At 39.7% G+C, this 22,826-nt stretch overlaps 1 protein-coding gene and 1 pseudogene across 1 annotated transcript in view; one reads left to right on the forward strand and one right to left on the reverse strand.

Annotated features, from left to right (window-relative positions):
- Window positions 1-22,826, reverse strand: part of DNAH5 (dynein axonemal heavy chain 5) — a 265,270-nt gene that overhangs the window by 39,853 nt on the left and 202,591 nt on the right. The window contains exons 64-69 of the mRNA XM_062212620.1: window positions 20,885-21,040; window positions 19,623-19,805; window positions 7,370-7,613; window positions 5,965-6,079; window positions 5,306-5,496; window positions 470-591 (exon numbers count right to left, since the gene is read on the reverse strand). Of these exons, the coding sequence (XP_062068604.1) occupies window positions 470-591; window positions 5,306-5,496; window positions 5,965-6,079; window positions 7,370-7,613; window positions 19,623-19,805; window positions 20,885-21,040 (1,011 nt within the window). The remainder of the gene's footprint in view (window positions 1-469; window positions 592-5,305; window positions 5,497-5,964; window positions 6,080-7,369; window positions 7,614-19,622; window positions 19,806-20,884; window positions 21,041-22,826) is intronic.
- On the forward strand, window positions 15,748-17,370 carry LOC133774682 (26S proteasome regulatory subunit 4-like; annotated as a pseudogene).

The following is a 22,826-nucleotide window of genomic DNA, read 5'->3' on the forward strand; positions in this document are numbered from 1 at the left end:
TGGAGATTCATATCCAGATGACAAAACAGTACAATGAGAAGAGCAGAAGAGGAAAAAGAAGTAACTAGACAAGGCACAAGAAAGGAAATTTAGTCGTTAGAGACAGATGATTCATATTCCTTTTTATTTAGTCTCTAGAAAGAAGGTAAAGCCTTTCCAAGATTGAATGAATTCAATCTATCAGTTTTTCTGCTCATGAAGCTCTGAATGGTAATACTGACATATGGCCCAAGACAGGAGTAGTTACGCTTCCCGAGCACATTTCTTCCTGCAAGATCAGTATGCAATAAGCGCTGCATGCCTTAGCAGACTGTGGGTGAGCTGTAAGGAAAGTCAAATACAAGTAATATTTTAAGCATGGTCATGTCAAGAAATCCCTCTTGTCTACAGTACTCGGATTGAAACCAGTGGTAAATCAGAAAGCTCCTCATCCTGACATTGGCTTGAGTTTAGTCAAAGCATCAGTTACCTGATCAAGGACATCTGAAAACTGTTTAAGTTTGCTAAGTTCTACCAAATTCAGCCAAGTCATATCCAGGATCCATTTGGATGGTTTTGGAGGACAGGCTTTAAGGTCTAATGAGGCACCACCTTTGAAATAAAATACACCATTTTCAGACATTGCTTTCTTTACCATGAAACAAAAAAAAAAGTTTTATTCAAAAATTAACTTCAATTATTTCACTACCTGACATTTATTAAATACAGAAATATAAATCATAGTGAAGGACATGTATTCAAACTTAACAAATAAATAGATGGCTTTAAGAAAACCATTTAATAATCAGAAATACAGCTCTGGGACCAAAAGGATGCTGAATTCTGCCCTAGTTTGACTGGTCAAAGTCTGGAACAAGCCATCTCATCTGTCTGGACCTCTATTTTCAAACACGTAAAATGCAAATACTGAAAGCTGGGTATTGTGATATATGTGTGTGAAGCACATTGAAGACATGGCAAGGGCCTCTAAACGGCAGTGATTGCCAACATTAAGAAAAGCTCAGAAGCAGACACTGGGGTGCAACAGGCCAAGCAGACACATGAGACAGCCACATCTCATAAAGCAGTGGCTGGAATCAAATCCTGCCGCCATTCCCAATGCAGCTTCCTGAAAGGCAGCAGATGATGGCACAAGTACTAGTATCTACCACCCATGTGATGTGGGAGACTCTGGCAGTTGCAGGCCTCTGAGGAATGAACCAGCAAATAGAATATCACTCCCTCTCCCTTATGCTCTGCCTCTCTCTCTGTCACTCTGGCCTTCCAAACAGATAAATCTTGTTATAAAAGGAATTGCCCAATGTTGGCCTTGCCTAATTTTAAATGCAGAATTTATTTGGAACTATTAGTACCACCACATGTATTTGAAAGGCACCCATCTATAAATCAGTATATCATTTACATACATTTTGAGCACACCCAATGGCCCTCTGCTATATCACTTAGGTTTCATCAATCTAACTACAACAAACACTTACAGTGGTTCCTGACTTATATCTCTTGCTGATGATTTACCTAAACTCACACAACTCTCACAGCATAATAAGATAAATGATATCTAAAATGTTTTTGTTACCCAATTCAGAGAAGTTCAAAGTGTGAACAATCATGTTTTAAGAAAAAAGAAATAGGAAGTCTCCTACAGTATAAAATACCCTATTTAATAAATAACATCCAGTAAAGTATTTCAGAGAAAATATGCTGTAAGCATTACCCTTAAAAGGATATAACCAATCTATCTAGCCACCTTTAAAATCCTTTTTTGAAGAGTATGTTATAAACAAATAATAATGTTTGGGATATTTATTGAGCCAATCTCAATCCTGGTACCATGTATACCACTAAGGTTTTATGTTTAACCAAATCCATCATAGAATATTTACAAGTAAAGTGGGGCCTTAAAGCCATTTCAATGGAAACAGTAGCTCATAAAATGAAAACAGATTGTTTTAAAACCAGGGAGCAGTTAAATAAACACCTAAGGACAATTTCGTTGTGTTGAATAAATGTTGCACCAATTTCCATGGCAACTGCCCATTTCCAACAAACTGAAAATAATAAACTGCGCACCAGAGGGTTAGGGAATCACTATTAGTGGAAAGGAAAGGGTGTCCCTTATAAACCAAGTTATTATTCATTGTTTAAGAGAAGGTAACCATGGCATGAAGATCTTGCCTTCTCAAAAAGAGTGCAATGGGGCAAAAGGAATGACTCTAATTTGGGGAGGAGGACCTATTCCTGGACAACATAGCACCAGGTTAAACAAGAGGGTAATTCTAAATAAACAGTCAGATTGAGAATTATGCTATCCCTTTCATTCCTCAAACTCTTTTCCTTTGAGCAAAAAAGATAAGATTGGGTTTTTCCAAAATACTTTGCAAAAAAGATGTGTTTATAATGAAAGATTTGTATAAGCTGTATTACACAATCATGAAGTGTCACAGATAAGCAGACTTAAAATTCATCTAGGCGATCAATTGCCACCTAAGGGATGAGTGAACACCTGTATCAGAATATACTATTACTATTCATCTTAGCCCATTTAGGCTGCTGTAACAGAATACTGTATTCTGGAAAGTATTCTGCTTAAAAACAAACGAAACGTATTTATCACAGTTCTGAAGGCTGGCAAGCCCAATATCAGTGCTCCAGATGGTGCAGTGTCTGGCAAAGGCCCACTTCTTGCTGCACACACAGCCATATTTTCACATCCTCTAGGTGGGAGGGGCAAGAGGCATCTCTCAAGACTCTTTGTAAAGGCCTTCATCCCTCTAGCCAGGGCTTCTTTGCTCCCCATGACCTAAGCACTTTCCAAATGCCCCACCTTCTAATAGTGCCTTGGGAGTTAGAACTTTTAAATTTATGAATTTTGGGGCTAGAGAACTAAACATTCAAACCATAGCACTACCTAAATAACAGTTTATTTTAAATGATTTTAAAGTCTTTATGGAGAAAGATTACATTATCAGGTAGCTCTCAACCAAACCAGCTATGAAAAGACAGTTTGACAGCATAATTGTGTTTCAGAGTTTCCAGTGAAACTCATTTCATAAAGCAGTGCTATAAATAGCCATCGAATTCCAAAAGCCTACACAAATCTAACTAGCACAAGCATTAAGCTAATTAAAATCCTGAGGAAATTTAGCAATATCTATCATTTGCTGAGCAAAGTTTCTGCGCCCAGATTTACATAAATTGTGTGAATTCTCAATAATTCTATTAGATAGATGTTACTATCCTTGTTTCATAGATGCAGAAGCAGAAGCTTAAAATGGCTAAATTACCTGTTCTAGACCACACTTTGGGAAAGTGGCAAGGCCAATATTCTACCTGCTGTCTTCCTCGTTGTAAAAGCCATGTTTGTCCTCATCACACCAAACTGTGATATGCTTCACAGACACTAAGCAGACCTGGACACTTTGTTGAACGTTATTCCCATGGGGAAAAGTACTTCATGCCTGAATTCACAATATTTGGAACAACAACCCATCAGGAAAGGTCCCTCAGTGGGAATCAGTCACTGAGGCCAGAAATCAGTCACATCCTAGGGTTCATTGAAGAAAGACACTCTTAACACTCACATGGCAAAGTTGGTGTCTCCCCAGACACTCATCTTCCACATTTAGGAAGGCTGGAATTTTCCCAAGTTAGGAAATTTGGAAAATAAGGTTCACAGATAGGTAAGGAGCAAGCATTCAAGGGTTAGCAACAAAGAATTAGAGGGGGAGGGAAGATACCATCCATATATCAGTTCTAAACTAAAATCTGAAGGAAAAAAAAATCTCTGTTGCAACCATAAGGTAGAAAGTGCATTTTGGTTAGGATGGTTGAAATTGGGAAGATGAGAGGTAAATTATTGGCTTCTTTATATTCCTGGTAACTAGATAAAATAACCAGGTTATTTAACTCTTAGCTTCCTCTTCTAAAAAACAAGGATAAGAAAATCTAAAATATATTCATAGGTATATAAATATGAAAATACATCTGGGTTTTGTATAAGTATTGCTATGAATCTACATCCTACCAGGCCACAGTATGTGCATATTCACTACTGCCCCCATAGAGGTCATCTTTCAGTTCTCCAGCATATCTACTTTCTATACAAAGCCTTGAAAAATCCCCTGCTAAATGAAACTGCATCTTATCTTCAAAGGCTTTGTTTAAAAAGGCATAGTAGACAACAGCATCTAGATACTAATATCACTTCAAAATGTCACAGTTTGAATATTTGTGTCCTCCAAAAAACTCGTTTGTTGAAATCCGACCTCTCAACATGATGGACCAGTGGGACACAATTAAGGTTAGATGGAGCCACCAGGGTGAAGTCCTCATGAATAGGACTAGCACCCGTGTAACTGCTACAAGAGAGCTCGTTTCCTCTGCTCAGCTCTATGCCATGAGAGGATGCAATCAGAAGTCAGCCAACTACAACCTGTAAAGGGAAACTCACCAGAACCCAACCTTGCTGTTCACCGATCTTGGACTTTCAGCTTCCAAAACCTTGTGAAATAAAATTGCCTTATTCATAAGTCACCTATGCTATAGTAATTTGTTGTAGCAGCCTGGACTGACTAAACATGCAATTACTTTAAATATTTTTCCCAGACATCCAAAACTGTGATGGCAAATTTATGATTCCCAGTCTTCTGTTGAGTTTATTTCCCCAGTGGTCCACAGAATCTCTCTGAGCAATGTTTTAAAAGATGCAGAATAAAGAATCAATGGGATGAGCTGCAGAGGTCTCACCCAGTGCACTCCATCCATCCCTCAATGGCTTTTTCTCCATGTATGCCATCTCTTCTGCCTCCAACACTCTTGCTCTAGATTTCCCTATAGCCATGGACCCTTGCTTCTTCAGGTTTTTGCTCCTCTGCCTATCTCCAAGGAAGAGATCCCTTTTAACATCTCATTTAAAATCTTTAAGCCTCTACCATTCCACCTGCCCTCTAACCCCAATCTCCCTTATCTTTCTTTCTTTTGTGCATATAGCTTACTATATACACTGCACACACACAAAATATATGCATATATATATATATATATATATATGAGAGGAAGAGAGAGAGAGAGAGAGTCATAATGGCTTTGTTCACTGAGCTGTCCCAAATGCCTATTCCATGGCCCAGGTACACAGGAGGTCCTCAATTAATATTCAATCAATAAACAAAAAATGAGATATTTCACATAAATGCAATTTTAATTGTGAGGAAATAATTTAAAAGGAGCAAACAAAAATAGTGTAAAGGGCCTTCACAATAATTCTGACATCTGCACCTGTAAACAACACTTTTCATTGTTATATGACCTTTAATAAGAGTGAGAAACTCTTCATGCTTCACTAGGTTTCTCTGGATGTCAATCTTCAGGGTAAGCAGCAGGGTAAACAGGAATTTGTGCTCCTCATACAGCCCTCGGGCAGCATACTTATAAACCTCATAGGTCATGTGCTCGATGATATTAGCAATCCGCTTGCTAGTAATTGGACTCTTGACAGATCTGGGAAGAGAACATTTAAATCATGCTTATCCCACTATCTTTTTCAATAGTCTATAACAAACAACATCTTCAATGGAGAATAAGTAACTTTGGAAGACTAATTCTTATTTTTACACATCAAGTGTAAGCCTCCTAAATGTAAAATAACAAGCGTTCTCTCAACATGAAATAAGCTAACAGAATCTGCAATTTTGTCTGAATCAATTGTACCTGCAAGGCATTATTACTCACAACATCTTGGATACTTTATAGCTTAACAGAAACACATGGAACCAAAGGAATCAAATCAATGGATAAATAGTTGGTAGTGCATTCTCTGAGCATAAAACCACAAATGAGAATGATTTGTTAACACATTAGAAATTACACTAATCTTTGATTTAAAAACAAAAAAGGAAGTGATCGATGTAATGCCCATTCATGCACACAGATACAGTATTTAGCTTAGCTTCCAGCATACAGACATACCTGGCTAAGGAAAGGTCAAACAAGCCAAGAAACTGACGGAGCGAAGTCTGATACATCTCATTAACCAAGCGCATCTCAGTGATGAGGAAGTAGAGGATGCTGCCCCGTGTGGCAACTGAAACACAAACAGCAAGGTTGCATGTGCCTTGAGAGTGCAAAATAAATGACCCATGCAAACAGGTCAGCCTAGACTCTAAATGAAAACAACAACTTTGGTTTTTATGTCGCATCAGTGGATGTCTACCAGCAATAAGATCTAGAGTAATACTCCTTCATTAATATATTTATTCTTATTTATCAGTTTTGTGTAAATACTCCTTCCTTGAGTTTATCAAATGGTATTTCCTACTTCAGAATCGCCAGACCTTTGGTAAATATATTTAACTATATTTTACAAAAAATAGCAAGCCAAAAGAATTTAAAAGTTCTTATGCACATACACAGTACTTCATTCTGGAAATCCATGAAGAATCCATGCCTAGGCTTAGCCTCAAGTTTCTAAGACAAGCCATTACAAAATGAATGTTCCTTACTGCTCACCATAGATGGCGTTGTTTCCATTCTTTCTCCAGGAGAAATAAAAAAACTAAGGATAGCCAGTTGAACTCTTAGGCAACACTGATTTGCAGGGTGGTGGTTGAGGATGAAGACCAAAGAACCACCTCCCTTGTAAACAGGATACTAGCAATTGTTATCAAATGACAAACAGTGAGCAGTCCACAAATGCCACACTAATTCTTCAGATTTCACTAATTTGTACCAGGTATATATTTGTTTAATTTATTCTTCTTTACTTTCTAACTTAAAAATAAGTTCATGAGAACCTTAAAGGATTTGCCAATTAATATAAATTAAAAGCATGTAGGGGCCGGTGCTGTGGCGCAGTGGGTTAAAGCCGCGGCCTGCAGTGCCGAAATCCCATATGGGCACTGGTTGGAGTCCCAGCTGCTCCATTTCCGATCCAGCTCTCTGTTATGGCCTGGGAAAGCAGTAGAAGATGGCCCAACTCCTTGGGTCCCTGCATCTAAGACCTGGAAGAACCTCCTGACTCCTGGCTTCAAATCAGCTCAATTCTGGCCATTTTGGTCATCTGGAGAGTGAACCATTGGATGGAAGATCTCTCTCTCTCTCTGGTTCTACCTCTCTCTGTAACTCTGTCTTTCAAATAAATAAAATAAGTCTTTAAAGAGAAAAAAGAAAAAAAATCATCGAAAATATGTACACCAGTATAAAAATTTTTATCTCAAATTACTGAAAAGTTTCCAGAAGAAATAACACAAAACGTAAATGGCCACCCCACTTTCTAGTCATTTGCATAACCTGCTTACATCATTCAACTTCTCTAATTCTCATCGCTTCCTCACTCCACCCTCCTATGATATTTGTCTTCCATTACCAAACTCACCAGGTCTATATTCCTCCCGGGCTGAGTTAATTTGAATTTCGGTCTCTGCAGAAATTTCCAGCTTCTGTGTCACCTCCTCAGCTGTCTTTTTTGTGTTACTCAGCACAACAATGAGACTCTCATCTTCCACCAAGGATCCCTGAGTACTTGTCAGGCGGTAAAGCAAATTATCTTCCAGTTCCTTCATTCTTCTTTTGTTTGCAGTTACATCCTCCATAAGATGAGTTCTTTCTTTCTCCAATTCCTGTTAATTTACATAATGATATTTTCTTCTTATATAATAACTTTTTTTTTTTTGACAGGCAGAGTGGATAGTGAGAGAGAGAGACAGGGAGAAAGGTCTTCCTTTTGCCGTTGGTTCACCCTCCAATGGCCGCTGCGGCCGGCGCATCTCGCTGATCCGAAGCCAGGAGCCAGGTGCTTCTCCTGGTCTCCCATGCGGGTGCAGGGCCCAAGGACTTGGGCCATCCTCCACTGCCTTCCCGGGCCATAGCAGAGAGCTGGCCTGGAAGAGGGGCAACTGGGATAGAATCCAGCGCCCCAACCGGGACTAGAACCCGGTGTGCCAGCGCCACAAGGCGGAGGATTAGCCTGTTGAGCCACGGCGCCGGTCTATATAACAACTATTATTGGAACATTCCTTAAAAATTTAAGCAACCTGGATACTCCCAAGTATCTGTACTGTATTTATCATACCCGAGAGCAGGAGATATGGATATCAAAAAAGGAAAAAGGAAATTAACAGAAGAGAGAATAGGGAGAAAACAACATAAAATTTGAAAAAAAAAACATCCCTTTTTCTTATCATCTACTTATTTTCTAAAGTTAAATTGTTTTCAAGTGCCTTTTGTGATTATATGTAGTACATAATCTTTGAAGGTAAAATATATTTGAAGACAAATACACAGATCGCAGGTCAAATATGTTTACTCTGTTTCACTTCTTGTTTAAAAGCGTTCCACGGTAGGGCTGGCCTTTGGCACAGCAGTTAAGATGCTTCTCGGGATGCCCAAATTCATATTGGAGTGCCAGGATTCAAGTCCTGGGCCTGCTCCTGATTCCAACTTCCTGCCAATGTGCACCCTGGGAGGCAGCAGGCAATAGCTCAAGCAGTTATGTCCCCTGCCAACAAGGTGGCATTCTCCTGGCTCTGGCCCAGCACAAGCTCCTGTGGGCATTTGAGGAGTAACTAGCATAGGAGATCTCTGCCCGTGCGTGTGTGTGTGTGTGTGTGAGGTAGGAGATAGAGGTGTCTTTCAAAACAAATAAAAAAAATCAATAAACAGTGTTCTGCTATTGTGTGGATGTGGTTATTTCAAACTTGGTAGTTCAAACAGTATCTAATAATAAATTGAAATGCAAATTTCCAAAAACTTAGGCAAGCAATCTAAACTGCCGTTGCAGATACATTTAGATTGAAAAGTTTTCTAAGGCCTGAAAAGACATTATTCTCTCCAAAAAAAAGTGAATTTGCACATCTTCTATGAAGGCCCTTTAAAGAGAGCAGGGAGAGCAAGGCCTTGGAGTATCATGGTCTTTGCTGATTGTTTATTCCTCTTGGGAGCCTGGTGAGGGAAAGACAGAGGAAGGGAAAGAAATAAAAGACAGGGCCAGAGAGAGTGGGAGAATGGAGAAGTATACATGCCGTTGGACAAGACCAAGAAAGCACGAAGCACAGAGGCTGCGAACAGCCAAGAAAACATGATTCTGGCACCAAGTTAAGTTGCATAAGGAGAGTCCAATTGTTACATGAGAGACTCTAACATTGAAGCTAAAGAAAAGCATCAAAAATTGAAATGACAATGAGTAAATAGTATTTAAAAATTTAAAAAGAAAGATATGCATTAGAGAAATAATTCAAAAAGCGTTCCAGATACAGTATCCATTGACAATTTACCCAAATTTAACTGCATTAGTATTTATAATTCCATATAAATACAATACAGGGAAAATTAGGGTTCAATGCAGGTGACCTGAATAATACAATCACAAGGAAGCATTTCTGGCAGTTCTGATTGTGACTCAGCACTGATGGCACCCTGCTCAAATTCTTAGGTCAGCCTCAGAAAGCTGATTACTCAACTGGGTATTCTGGACATGGCTCAGTAGGTTTTGCAGGTTCTCCACATTGAGAGGACCAAAAAGCTAGAGCTGCACAGTGATGAATCTTAGGGAGCCACACATACATGCTAATAGGACTATTCATTAATTACATGACCTACTTTTGTTTTTTTTTGTTTGTTTGTTTGTTTTGTTTTATTATTTTTTTTGACAGGCAGAGTGGACAGTGAGAGAGAGAGAGAGACAGAGAGAAAGGTCTTCCTTTTTGCCGTTGGTTCACCCTCCAATGGCCGCCGCGGCTGGCGCGCTGCGGCCGGCGCACCGCGCTGATCCAATGGCAGGAGCCAGGTGCTTCTCCTGGTCTCCCATGGGGTGCAGGGCCCAAGCACTAAAAAAAGCTACTTAAAAAAAAGCTACTAAAGCACAAATCTTCTCCCCAAACCCTCCAAAACCAATAATTTCACCCAGAATAAAATCTAGATTTTGCTAAGACCTATGAGGCTCCACCAACTTTCCCTCCTTCCATTATCACCATCTTTTTTTCCATTTGTTTTTAGTTACAGCAGGAAGCTTCCATAGAGGTTATTTTAATTCATTTATTCACTACATGAGAATTCAAATTTCATAAAGTATACAAATTAGTACCAAAAATGACATTTAATTATTGCTATAAAATTCATTTCCATAAAGTTATAATAAAGGCTCTTATACTATGACTACACTAGGAAATAAAAAAGTAACGAACTGAAAAAAATCAAACAATTTTTACAGCTATATTCATAGATTTAACACACTTTCATAATCATTTCTGAGTTCCTAAAGGTGAACATTATAAAATTCCTCACCTGAAGATAGGTAAAGAAAAGAATGCAAGGTAGTAGGAGAGATCAAGAAGATATAACATTTGAATCATAGATCCCGGGACCTATTTGTTACATGACTTTGGTCTTGTTCTACAATTTTATCAGCCTCAGTTTTTTCATCTGAAAAACGGAAAGACAGCTCATACAGTAACAGTGAGAAAATCACCAGCAGTGCAGTTAAGATGGCATCTATGCAAACAGATGGCTCTTCCCTTCCATCTCTCCCTTGATTAATTTTCAGAAGCGCAATACTGCATATTTGGAAAATAAACACTTTGAAAAGTCAGCTTGAAAGCTAACACAATGTAAATGACTCTTTAGAATTTTACACGTTATCATACAAGAATATAACAAGAAAACCAACAAGGAGTAAGAAAGGGAGCTTACTAATGTCATACTTGGAATGCCAATGACATATTGCTTTTGTGTCATCATGGGACAAAGAGCATGCACGTTCATTCTTCCTGCACACAAACCTTGCTCTTATATTCTGTTTTCTAATTGCATAACCTTTGTCCTAGTGTAGGATTGCATGCCTCATTCATGGATTACTTGAACCATATGGTATTCCTGCTGGTCCTTTTCTGTGCTGACTACTCTTTTCTAGTCATCATCCAGAGGATCTCCCTTAGCTATGTTTAAAGGTACTGCTATGTTTTGAAGAGGATTTTATTCCCCAATTCATACAGATATTTAAACCCAAATGTCTCATATTAATGATCAATGGATTAATGTTAATGGTTGTTGGGTGTGATCTAATTATGGTGTCTGGAAAAAGGCCTGGTGGGAAGTCTCTAGGTTATCGAAGGCTTGCACTCAGGTAGTTCTTATTTTTTTAACTTTTATTTAATGAATATAAATTTCCAAGGTACAGCTTATGGATTACAATGGCTTCCCCCTCCCATAACTTCCCTCCCACCCGCAACCCTCCCCTCTCCCGCTCCCTCTCCCCTTCCATTCACATCAACATTCATTTTCAATTCTCTTTATATACAGAAAATCAATTTAGTATATATTAAGTAAAGATTTCAACAGTTTGCACTCACATAGAAACACAAAGTGAAACATACTGTTTGAGTACTACTTATAGCATTAAGTCACAATGTACAGCACATTAAGGACAGAGATCCCACATGAGGGAGGAGCAAGTGCACAGTGACTCCTGTTGTTGACCCAACAAATTGACACTCTAGTTTATGGCGCCAGTAACCACCCTAGGCTCTCGTCATGAGTTGCCAAGGCTATGGAAGCCTTCCACGTTTACCGACTCTGATCATATTTAGACAAGGTCATAAAAGACAGAGTGAGGATAGTAACCAATGATCATAAGAGTGGCATTAACCAGGTCTGAACAATTATACAGCATTAAGTGGGGAAGAGGACCAACAGTACACACAGGTTGGGAGTAGAGCCATTGGAGGTAGAGTAGAGGTTATGATTACGAAGGAATGAGGCCCAAGTGCGCTAGACAGGATCTAGAACAAAGGACAGAGTCATTATTAGAGGAGCTAAGAAAGGTGCTGTCTAAGCTACAATTAAGTTTTCTGATTGAGAGGCAAATAGAACCTGATAGAAGGGGCTTGATAATAATCTAGTGGGCTTTAGGCCTTGTAAATTCAGAGGCCCAGACCTATTTATCTCTTCACATGGGGTATATCCTAAGGGAGGTGTGAACCTCCTAGGGGAAGGCACTCTGTTGACTTTCATTACTTGGCTGGCCTGGGAGGAGAGCTGGCCAGGTAAAGGCAGGTGGCATCTCTAACAAGAAATTTACAGTTCTGCCTGCAATGTTGCTGATCCGACTTGGCCGTCCCCTCAGCTGCAGTGGTCACTTTGGAAGTTGGGCTGAGTGAAGGGCTTTTCAACTTAGAGCCAATCAGATCTGTGGCTCTGACCTGGGCATCCTTCGACTCCAGGGCAGGTCCATTTCCAGTGATCCAACTCTTGGCAGAGCTGCCAGGGCTCTTCACAAGCTGACTTCTGCTGAAGCCCAGGCTTTCAGGTAGTTCTTGAAAGAGGGTTGGTTATATAACCCATGCTTGGCCTAGGCTCTCTATCTGATCCCTGGCTGTGTTTGTCCATCTACCATTGTCCAGCTTCACCAAATGCCTCTAACTCATGGGGCCACCCAATCTTGGACTGTGAGCCTCCAAAACTGTAAGCCAAAATAAACCCTCAGCCTTCTAAGGAGCTCCTCTCTACTGTTTTAGTTGAAGTAAGAAAAACCTGACTAAAACAGCCCAAAAATTTCTATGTAGTTTGAGAAACCTGTCACAATATACATTTTCAATCTCAATTCTACTTGGGAACCATGGGACCTAAGCTAAAACCATGTCACAAGCTTCCTTTTGAAAATCATATCTAATAAAGTAAACATAGTATTAGTGGACACAATAAGGGGGAAATTATTCAATTCTGGATTTTAAATAAATAGTAAAAAATTAGCATTACTTAAAGTATTTGGCCATTTTAATATCACTGTTAACAACTCTAATTAAACAAATTTACAAAACAAAGTAGCTGCCTATATTCCCAAAGGATTAAAATAAGTTTAAGAAGTAAAATTACTCAAAGTTTGAAATCAATGAAAATAAAATATGACAATGTGAATGGTATAATGTAAAGTACTATTTGAATTACAAAAGAATAATATGTACTAATTAGAATACAAGTTAGCAAATTCTATAATAGGATTATAGTTGAGGAAAAAAACAGAAAAAATTGCTGTTAGATTTTATGCAAGGTTAAAATATTGAAAACCTACTTTGGGATATGCTTATAGACATATGTCCATTTACATGGCTGATTCAAACCTTCCTATTGAGCTACTACTTTAGCTTCACCAATACATAAATATAAATCTTTTTCAAGTTAATATGATAGGGCAAAGTAGATTCAAAATAATATTGCTTATAAACCTCTTGGCCAATGCTATGATTTGAATGTTAGTTTGGATATCAGCTGTCTCCCAAGGGCAGATAGTCCTCAAAGTATTATACTAATGGTACTACAAGGATAGAAACCAATTCCAATGACAGTGCTTGAAGGTTTTTTGGGAGGTGACTGGACTGGATTGGATTGGTGGGGTGGAGCCCCATGATCAGATGCCGATGGCTTTATAAGAGACATGTTCACTCCCACTTCCTCTTACCATGTAATGCTCTGCCCATCATTGAAACTCTGCCAGCAAAAACACTTCAACAGCTGTCCAACCAAGGAGACACAAGATCTTGTACTGTAAACCTCCAGAGCTGTGAGCCAAAATAAACTATTTCTCTTCATAAAGTTAGCTTTCTCAGGTATTTCATTACAGCAAAAGCTAAAACACAAATCCAAGGGATTTCTTCTTAGCAGACAGAGATAGATAAATAGATAGATAAATAGATAGATTGATAGATAGATAGATATTGATAAATAAGCAGACAGATGTGCACACTTAGAAGGGTAAATATTTGTGCTGAATATTCTGCATTCTAAGACTAGAACATAAAATTTTTATATAATTATGAAAATGCTTAATTTCAAGTGGAAGGGTACCAAGTGAATAAAGTAGTTGTCCAGTAAAATTTCATGAACATGCCATTTAGTAACTCAATAATCAAAAAGTAGTAGTAGACTTTTACTCTAGTGGTTCAGCCCCCAACTGAGATGCTCATATCCAATATCAGAGTGCCTGGGTTGAAGTCCTGACTCTGCTACCAACTCTACCTTCCTGCTACTGCATATCCCAGGGGGCAACAGGTGATGGCTCAAGTAATGGGGTTCCTGCCACCCACATGGGAGACCTGAACCTAGTTTCTGGCTCCTGACATTAGCCTGGCCCAGCCACAGCTTTGCAGGCATTCAAAGAGTGAACCAGCAGATAGGAGATCTCTGTCTCTCCCTGTTTCTATCTCTCAAAGTAAATGAATAAAATACAATTTATTAAAAAAATGGATAACACAGAAGCAAATAAAAGCTAAAATTATCTGTGTGTATAAACTATGCCTCTAACCAAATTTTTTAAATCAATGAAAGGAAATTGATGGTAGGCTTTCAGCATTTTAATTTTCAAAGGTATCATATGGGCTTTGTTAACAATGATTATTTCTCTTTTGTAACTTATGCACAGGTAATTAAAATAACAAGATTAAACAAGAGAATTCAGGAGAGACTTCTTCTTCTTCCACCACCAGTGGGCTGGTCATAATGATATCTATTCAGTATCTCTATTAAATTAATTCCCATGTAAGTTTCAACAAGTTCATGTCCTTCTACCCCAAAAGGAATTACACATCTGTTTGATCTTTCCACATTCTAAATAATTATCCTTGAGGCTACTGATCCATGTTGATACTTTTCTCCTAGTAGGACATAGATCTCCTCAAGTTTCTGTCTTACTCTGTAGGATCAAGGTGAGTCTAAGAGATTTAATTTCCATAAAACAAATTTGTTAGATTCCTCCCAAGTTTGCTGCCTATTCAAAATGGTTTGTCTACATCACCTTCTGGTGACAACAGCTGTTTAAATCTACTTAGAGGTACACTATGATTGAATATGGCCTTGATATGAATTTTAACACCCACATATTTAGAAGGGCTTCCTTGAAGGTTACAGAAATGTGAGAGATCTGTTTGAAAAACTTGCTCCTGGAATTCACATGCTCTAAGGTTTCCATTTGTTTCAAAAGCAAACAAACCTGCAGTCCTATGAGGTTATCGAAAAGGGTATTCATATCAGGTATCTATATGGATCATGTTTGATAATAACTGTCTTATTAACTTATAACTGAACTTACAGAGTCAGAAAGCAAGCCCTCGCCTTGAATTATCAGCCCTGCTAAGAGCCACCTTGCACAAGAAGAATCCAAACATCAGTGAAGGCATATCTTAATCTCACTGAAGTGAGTCACCCTTGATTTCAGGCTTGTGTTCCTCAAGTGTTGAATCAACTTCCTATCTGTGGGATCCTCCTAACATCCCCCAGTCTCCTGCCCTGGATCAACACATTTTTATGTTTATATTTTATATTTATAATCAGCCAAGCAATGATGATAGTCAGAGGAGACCACATTGTCACTGAAGGCAAAGGAACAATTTGGATTTAAAAGAGATGTTATTGGGCCGGCGCCATGGCTCACTAGGTTAATCTTCCGCCTGCAGCGCCGGTATCCCATATAGGTACCGGTTGCTCCTCTTCCAGTCCAGCTCTCTGCGGTGGCCCAGGAGGGCAGTGGAGGATGGCCCAAGTGCTTGGGCCCCTGCACCCACATGGGAGACCAGGAGGAAGCACCTGGCTCCTGGCTTCGGATCGGCACAGTGCCGGCCATAGTGGCCATTAGGGGAGTGAACCAACGAAAGGAAGACTTTTCTCTCTGTCTCCCTCTCTCTCACTATCTGTAAGTCTACCTGTCAAATAAATTAATTTAAAAAATAAAAGAGATGTTACGGAACCAAAGCAAGATGGGTCAAAAATCAGAGAGATGGTTGTGGCCCAGAAGGTGGTAAGAAGGTTGACAAGGACAAAAAAAAAAAAGAAATAGGAACTTCCTGCACCAACTAGAGTGTGGGAAAAGAGGAAAGAAACAAAGAGACTAATGCTGCAACAAACTGCCTCTGGTAACTCCCTACACTCCATGCCAGCTACAATTGTTGAAGCTAAAGAGAATTAAAGACTATGCACGCATGGAGGAAGAACATATCATAAATAAGAAACAAATGAAGACATTACAAGAAAAGAAAGAGGAGGAAAAATAAAAGGTAGATTTATCTGCGGGGACTCAGAAAAGATCATTGATGCCAATTGTGCCATCATGTCTACGTATGTGGGCTCAGAACACCACATCAGCATCCTTTCCTTTTTGGGCAAGGACCTGCAAGAATCATGCTGCTGAGTCCTGCTCAACTTCAAGGTGCATGTTGAGACGGGGTGCTGACGGATCACACAGATCCCAGGTCACAAATAACAGTGGAAAAGGCCCCTCAGGAGACCTATGATAAAACTGGGGAGTTAGACAACCAAATCCAGGAAATTAAGGAATCTGTGGTGCTTCCTCTCATTCATCCTGAATACGCTGAAGAGACAGGAATAATGTTCCCGAAGGTGGTCATTCTCTACTGTCCACCTAGTACAGGTAAAAACCCTGTTAGACAAAGCAGTACCAAACCTCAGTCACGTTGTTGAGAGTGGTTGGCTCTGAACTTACTTGGAAGTACCTAGGTAATGATCCCAGGCCCATAATGGAATTGATGCGAGTTGCTGAAGAATATGCTCAATCCATTGGTGTTTACTGATGAAACTGATACCACTAGGAAAAAAAATAATATGACCCAGGGCCAGCACCGTGGTTCACTTGGTTAATCCTCCGCCTGCAGCGCCAGCATCCCATATGGGTGCCGGGTTCTAGTACCGGTTGCTCCTCTTCCAGTCCAGCTCTCTGCTGTGGCCTGGGGGTGGGGGGGGTGCCATGAAGGATGGCTCCCCTGCACCTGCATGGGAGACCAGGAAAGAGCACCTGGCTCCTGGCTTTGGATTGGCGCAGTGCCGGCTGTGGTGGCCATTTGGGGAGTGAACCAAGGAAAGAAGACCTCTCTCTCTCTCTCTCTCTCTCTCTCACACTTTCTATAACTCTATCTGTCAAATAAATAAAAAATAAATAAATAAATAATATGGCCCAAATTCTGGTGGTGAATGGCAAATTCAATAAACAATGTTGGAACTATTGCACCATTTGGACAGGTTTGATGAGAGAGGAGACATGCAAGACAAGCCACATAGAAACTTTGCACCCAGTGCGTAGCAGACCAGGTCACATTAACAGGAAGATCATGCCCCCGCCCGTGCCTCCAGACTTAGAAGCACATTTTTCAGATTCACTTGAGCAGGATGGTGCTGGCCAGTGATGTAATCCCTAGACAGCCTGATTACCACTAAAGATGAGCTCTCTGGAGCTGACATCAAGGCAATCTATACAGAAGTTCGTCTCATACCTTGAGAGAATGTAGAATGAAAGCAATAAATGAAGACTTCAAAAAATACAAAGAAAATGTTCTATATAAAAAACAAGAAAGCACCCATGAGGGACTCTATCTCTGGTGAACCACAGGCGCCTTCAGCAAAATGGGAGTTTTCCTGACCCCTGAGACAGCTGAGTGTGGGGAAGTTGCCCAAAAAAGTTCACTACCACCCAGGTGGAGAGGATTCGGCAATATCAACAGACCCAGAAATGGGGGAAGAGCAGATGCTGCCAAAGAGAAAGGCTCTGACAGAAAGCATACTACATAAAACCCACCAGAAGTGGCTTAGTCGCTCACTTCTTATATCATGAAACTTTACTGGGGAGAGAAAAATACATATAGTTTAGCTCGTATATTACAATGCGGATCAGGGTAAGATGACCTTCTCTTATTATGAAAGAATGAGTGTCATGCTACTCTGGCCACATTTTTGTAAGACTTATTTACTGTGAAGCTGTAAAAGATTCTGATGAGATAATAGGAAAGGAGCAATTTTCTCAAGACACTCAATTTTCTCAAGAAGTAAGAAAACTCCTGGCACTTGATCCACATTGACTGTACAAGGCTATTCAAAATTGTTCAAAAGACTAGAACGTGTTCCTACTTAAAACAGTTGCAACAATTAAATGCTCAGTGTTGTTGTTATTGGGTTTTGTTTTATCACCACTAAAATCTGTAAGGTCTAATTATTTGTTCCAAGGGAACTGTATTCATCTCAGTTTAAAACAAACAGACTTTAAACCATTCATGGAAAATAGAATTAAAAGATTATTCTACTTAAAAAATTTTGAAATTCATGTACATAAGAGGTGTTTGACAATTTCATGGAAATGCACAATATCAAAAAAACTATGCATAAATCTCACAATTTTTTTAACAAAATTAACTTATTTAATTCTATTTTCCCACAAACTTTCTGAAGTACCCTAAAAACCTAAGGCAAGGATACTATCCAAACTGCCCTTAGGGACCCTTATCTCCCTGAAGCCAAAGCTATAGGTAAAAGCAGAGTTGGGTATCTCAGCAGTTTCACCTGCTCAACCTTCCATGCTGCTGATCAAGAATCTCAGTCCTTCCTGGAGTAATTAAATGCTAATGCTAACTTTCCTCAGCCACCTCTATTGAGATTTAACTCAGGACTCAAAAAATAAAGCAACCTATAAGTACCTATTTTGAAGGCTCTTATTACCTCAATAGCTCGTCTGCGGCAGGAACTATATAACACTGGCATGTGCCATGCTGAGGTCAACCAACCAAGTGAATGCATGAAGCTGAATTAAATCCCCTTAATGCAGCTTCAAACCCTATGATTCACGTGCTACAAATTAAAAATAAAGAGAAAAATTCAGAAGAAAAAACAAAGGGAAGGAGAAAGAGGTAAACGCAGGATAGGGCTCAGAAGAGCACGTATGACGCAATCAACAGAAAAGGTAAAGATAATTGGAGGACAAATTCCAAAAATGTTGCCAGTGGTCTTAATCTAAACAAATCTTCAGGTCTGTGTAGACACAGCCATAAAGTAAACTAACTTTCTCATTGCTATCTAACCCAGGAGAAAATCAATAGCAACGCTAAGAGTTCAAACAGTTTCACCATAATAGTCCCATTAAAATCCTCTACATTGCTCTTCTTAAAGCTCACATGTTCCCTAGGGAAAATGCTGATTCAGAGAAAGGAAGTTTATAATCTGAGCACTTTTCACGAGATTAAGTTATCTCACCAAACAGAAGGAAGCAGCCATATAGTTATGCTTCCAGAACATAACTAAGCCAGGAGCTTTCAGAAGGTGCACCAGCAAGCTCCAGTGGCACAAACTCCTACCTCCTCACATCAGATGCCATCACAACACACACAGAGCTCTACTGGGTAACAAACAAACATTGACAACATTGTTATCTGTGTTTAACATTTTAATTTTGTATCCTAAAAGCATAATAATGAATCAAATGAAAACTTGGATGTGTGTTAGAGAACTGAAAGCCAAAAAGTAAATAGAATGCACAATAGCATCTCCAGAAAAATAAAGCCATTTATATAAAAAGCCAGGATAATAATGCTAAAAATGAGATTGACATCGACATAGTTATACCACTACTCTGCATAAAAGAAATCAATTGGTATATGTAATTTATTTATAATATATATTTATTTATAATTTATAATATAATAAATATAACCATATTTATAACATATGGTTAGATAATTAGTAATTTTAAGACCCTTAAGAATTCATAGAAAACATGAGTTAAAAAAAAAGAAATTCAGTCCCATTACCACTATTATCATATCATCTTCATCAATGCAATGCAGAAAAGGAGAGCACCCTTCACCCACCTGCTTCTCTGTAAGGATAACTCTCCCAAGCAGCTGGTCCTCTAGACCTTTCATGGTGACAGTGAAATCAATGATGGAGGTGCGAGCACTTATTTCAGGGGTGTAGGCTGGATTGGGCAGCTTGGTGGTAATATAGAGTCTGAAACCATCCATAACATCTACTTCTTTGTCACCAACTTTCACCTTCAAAAAAAGGAAAAAGAGAAAGTTCAAAGTAACAAAATACAGACATACCTTACTGTCCTTTAAACATAGAATTAATTACTGTTTTAAATAATTATGTAGCCAAAGATCATTTGTATACTAAACAAGGAAATGGTCATTAGATATTTGTGGGCCTTTAAACCACTGGGATGGATGGATGGATGGAAGGAAGGGAGGAAGAAAGGAAGGAAGGAGGGAGGGAATGAGGGAAAAAGGAAGGGAGAGAGGGAGGGAATGAGGGAAGAAGGAAGGGAGGGGGGAGGGAGGGAGGGAGAGAGGAAGGAATATATACATATACAAAGAAGAAAGGAAGGAGAAAGGGAGGTAGGGAAGGAAGGAGGAATTGAAGGAGGGAGAAGGGAAGGAAAAAGGGAGAAAAGGAGGAAGAGAGGAAAGCAAAATGGAAGAGGGGAAGGAGAGAAGGAAGGCAAGAAGGAAGTTCAATATATATGTTGCAATAAATATAGAATTTGGCATCAAAAATTATTGTGATCATACTGAAGAAAAGTGATGGGTCCTTCACTCAAAATGTGATGAAGTTCAAAACTAATAATGCCACATGAGGCCAGAAGACTATGAAAAGACTTATCATTCACATAATAGATTTTCTGGGGAGATCAGAGAAGGTTCCCTAGCAGGTGCCCAAAATGGCTTTAGTCAGAAAGGGGCATCTGGTGTAGGGTTTTCTGGTAGTTACAGGAAAAGCTGAGAGAAGGGGTCCCACATCCAGGCACGGACAGGGGTTTGAATAGTTAGAATTTGTAACCAAGGCCAACGAAAGGAGCAGATGGAGAGAGGAATAGAGGGGTTTATAGGCTGATGATAGGAAAATATGAAAATGCAGTCAGTTTCTTTCTATAAGAGTGAAACAGATAATTCTAAAAGGATTGTTCTTAAGTACTTTAATCTCCACTCCAAAAGTATAAAAGAGAAAACAAATATCTCTCAACCCTGGCTCCAATTTAACTCATTGCCTATTGAGAGAATTCCATCTGTTTCACACACACCTGGCCTCATGGCGATTATTCTGCACATCGTCATCACCAGGCTTAACCTACCTTAAAGGTAGACCCAGTTTTAATGAAGTTTCTCTCCAAAACATTGTCCAGGGCTGGATCTAGTTCCTCCCCAACATCTTCAATAAGCAGAGGCCTTCCAAGGGAAAGGCTGTCCTCCAGGTGGTTTCTGAAGTATTTGTGGTTTAGCGATGTGACCTAGAAAGAGGAGCACAGAGCACTCTTGTCAGACAGTCACACCTTGCAATGCACAGGGATGACTGGAATCACATCCTAAAGCACTGGATGGCAGGAGACAAACAGGTATCTTCAGGGCACCTTCACTCTGTCTTACTGGGAAGCAGTGAAGGCTGCATGGTAACACTACTGTTTCCTTACCACCACTTTTTTAACAAATGATAATGGGATAATTAAGAGACATCCTTGTAAAGTACTGCACCCTTAGTGCACTACAATTCTGCCCTTCTCTCTTTATCAAAGAGAACCTTAGAGCCTAGTACAATGGAGTCTGAGACTACTTAAAGATGGAAAGACGAGAGGCGGCAAGATGGCGGAATAGGCAGGAAGCACACTTAGTCCGGGGAGAGAGAAAGTTCAATATAAGTGGAGATACTGCAGGGTCAAGGAAGAGTAGCGGATGAAACAGCAGAGGAAACTCTTCCGGAACTAGTGATTCACAGTGGACCTGCGTGGAGAGCGTGGGAGCCCAAGTTCGGGACACCAGCGGCAGACTCAACGCACCAGCGCTGGAACGCGAGGTGAGCCGAACCTCCATAGCCCGAGATACCAGCAGGCAAGCGGAAAGAGGAGGCTAGAGGGAACGAGGCTTGAAACTCCGTGGGGAAAAGTTCACCAGGCTAACTAGAAGAGAGAGAAAAAAAAAATAAAAAAAGTGACTGATACGGACACAAGTTTCTCTCTCTCCGCTCACCTCTCAAAGGCGAGCAAGACAGAGCAGGCGCCATTTTGGACATACGTCATAAGCAGGGCGACCTCAGGTCTGCACCAGCCCTGAGCCTAGCAGAAACACCTGACTCTGGGGGGAGGGGTGAAATAACAGGAGATTAGCATCTAACTTGGCAACCCAGTGGGAGACTGCAGGAGAATTGGAGCCCACACTGAGGGCAAAAGAGATTCCCTGTGTGGCCCTTGGGAAAGAGCTTCCGATCTCTGGCTCCTGTGGGTATATCATTTGCCTGCTAACTACCTCCAATTACGTTCAGCTGTGCGGAATTACTTCCCTTTTAAATCAAAAAAAGAAAGAGAGATTTACCACACCTAACCTGGGAGTGTCATCCTTGACACACCCTCAACCCTGAGGAACCAAACACAGCTCTCAGTCCACACTCATCTCAAGCCTCTAAGGCTCCACTGAAAGCAGACAGTCCACTTAATATAGAGCCATAGTGTAACAAGAAAAAACACCACAGTGAAGAAACCAAATATCTCCAACATGCCAAACAACAAACGCAAAAACCAAGCTAACAAGAACAAGGAAGAAACTATGACGCCCCCAAATGAAAAAGACACCCCAATTCAAGATTATGAAGATGATGAGATCGAAGAAATGCAAGAAGCGGATCTCAAAAAATTGATAAGAACATTAAGAAGTTCTCAAAAACAAATTCTTGAACTACAGAAATCCTTCATGGACAAGATAGAAAATCTCTCTCGTGAAAGTGAAATATTAAGGAAGAATCAAAATGAAATGAAACAACTACTGGAACAAGAAACTCTGATAGTGATGAGAAATCATAATGAAATGAAGAGTTCAATAGATCAAATGACAAACACATTAGAGAGCCTTAAAAACAGAATGGGCGAAGCAGAAGAGAGAATATCAGACTTAGAAGACAGAGAACAGGAAAGGAAACAGGCAAACCAAAGAAAAGAAGAAGAAATTAGAAATCTAAAAAATATTGTCGGGAATCTACAGGATACTATTAAAAAACCCAACATTCGGGTTCTAGGAGTTCCTGAAGGC

The sequence above is a fragment of the Lepus europaeus genome, chromosome 15, assembly GCF_033115175.1.
Source record: "Lepus europaeus isolate LE1 chromosome 15, mLepTim1.pri, whole genome shotgun sequence".
NCBI classification, from domain to species: domain Eukaryota; kingdom Metazoa; phylum Chordata; class Mammalia; order Lagomorpha; family Leporidae; genus Lepus; species Lepus europaeus.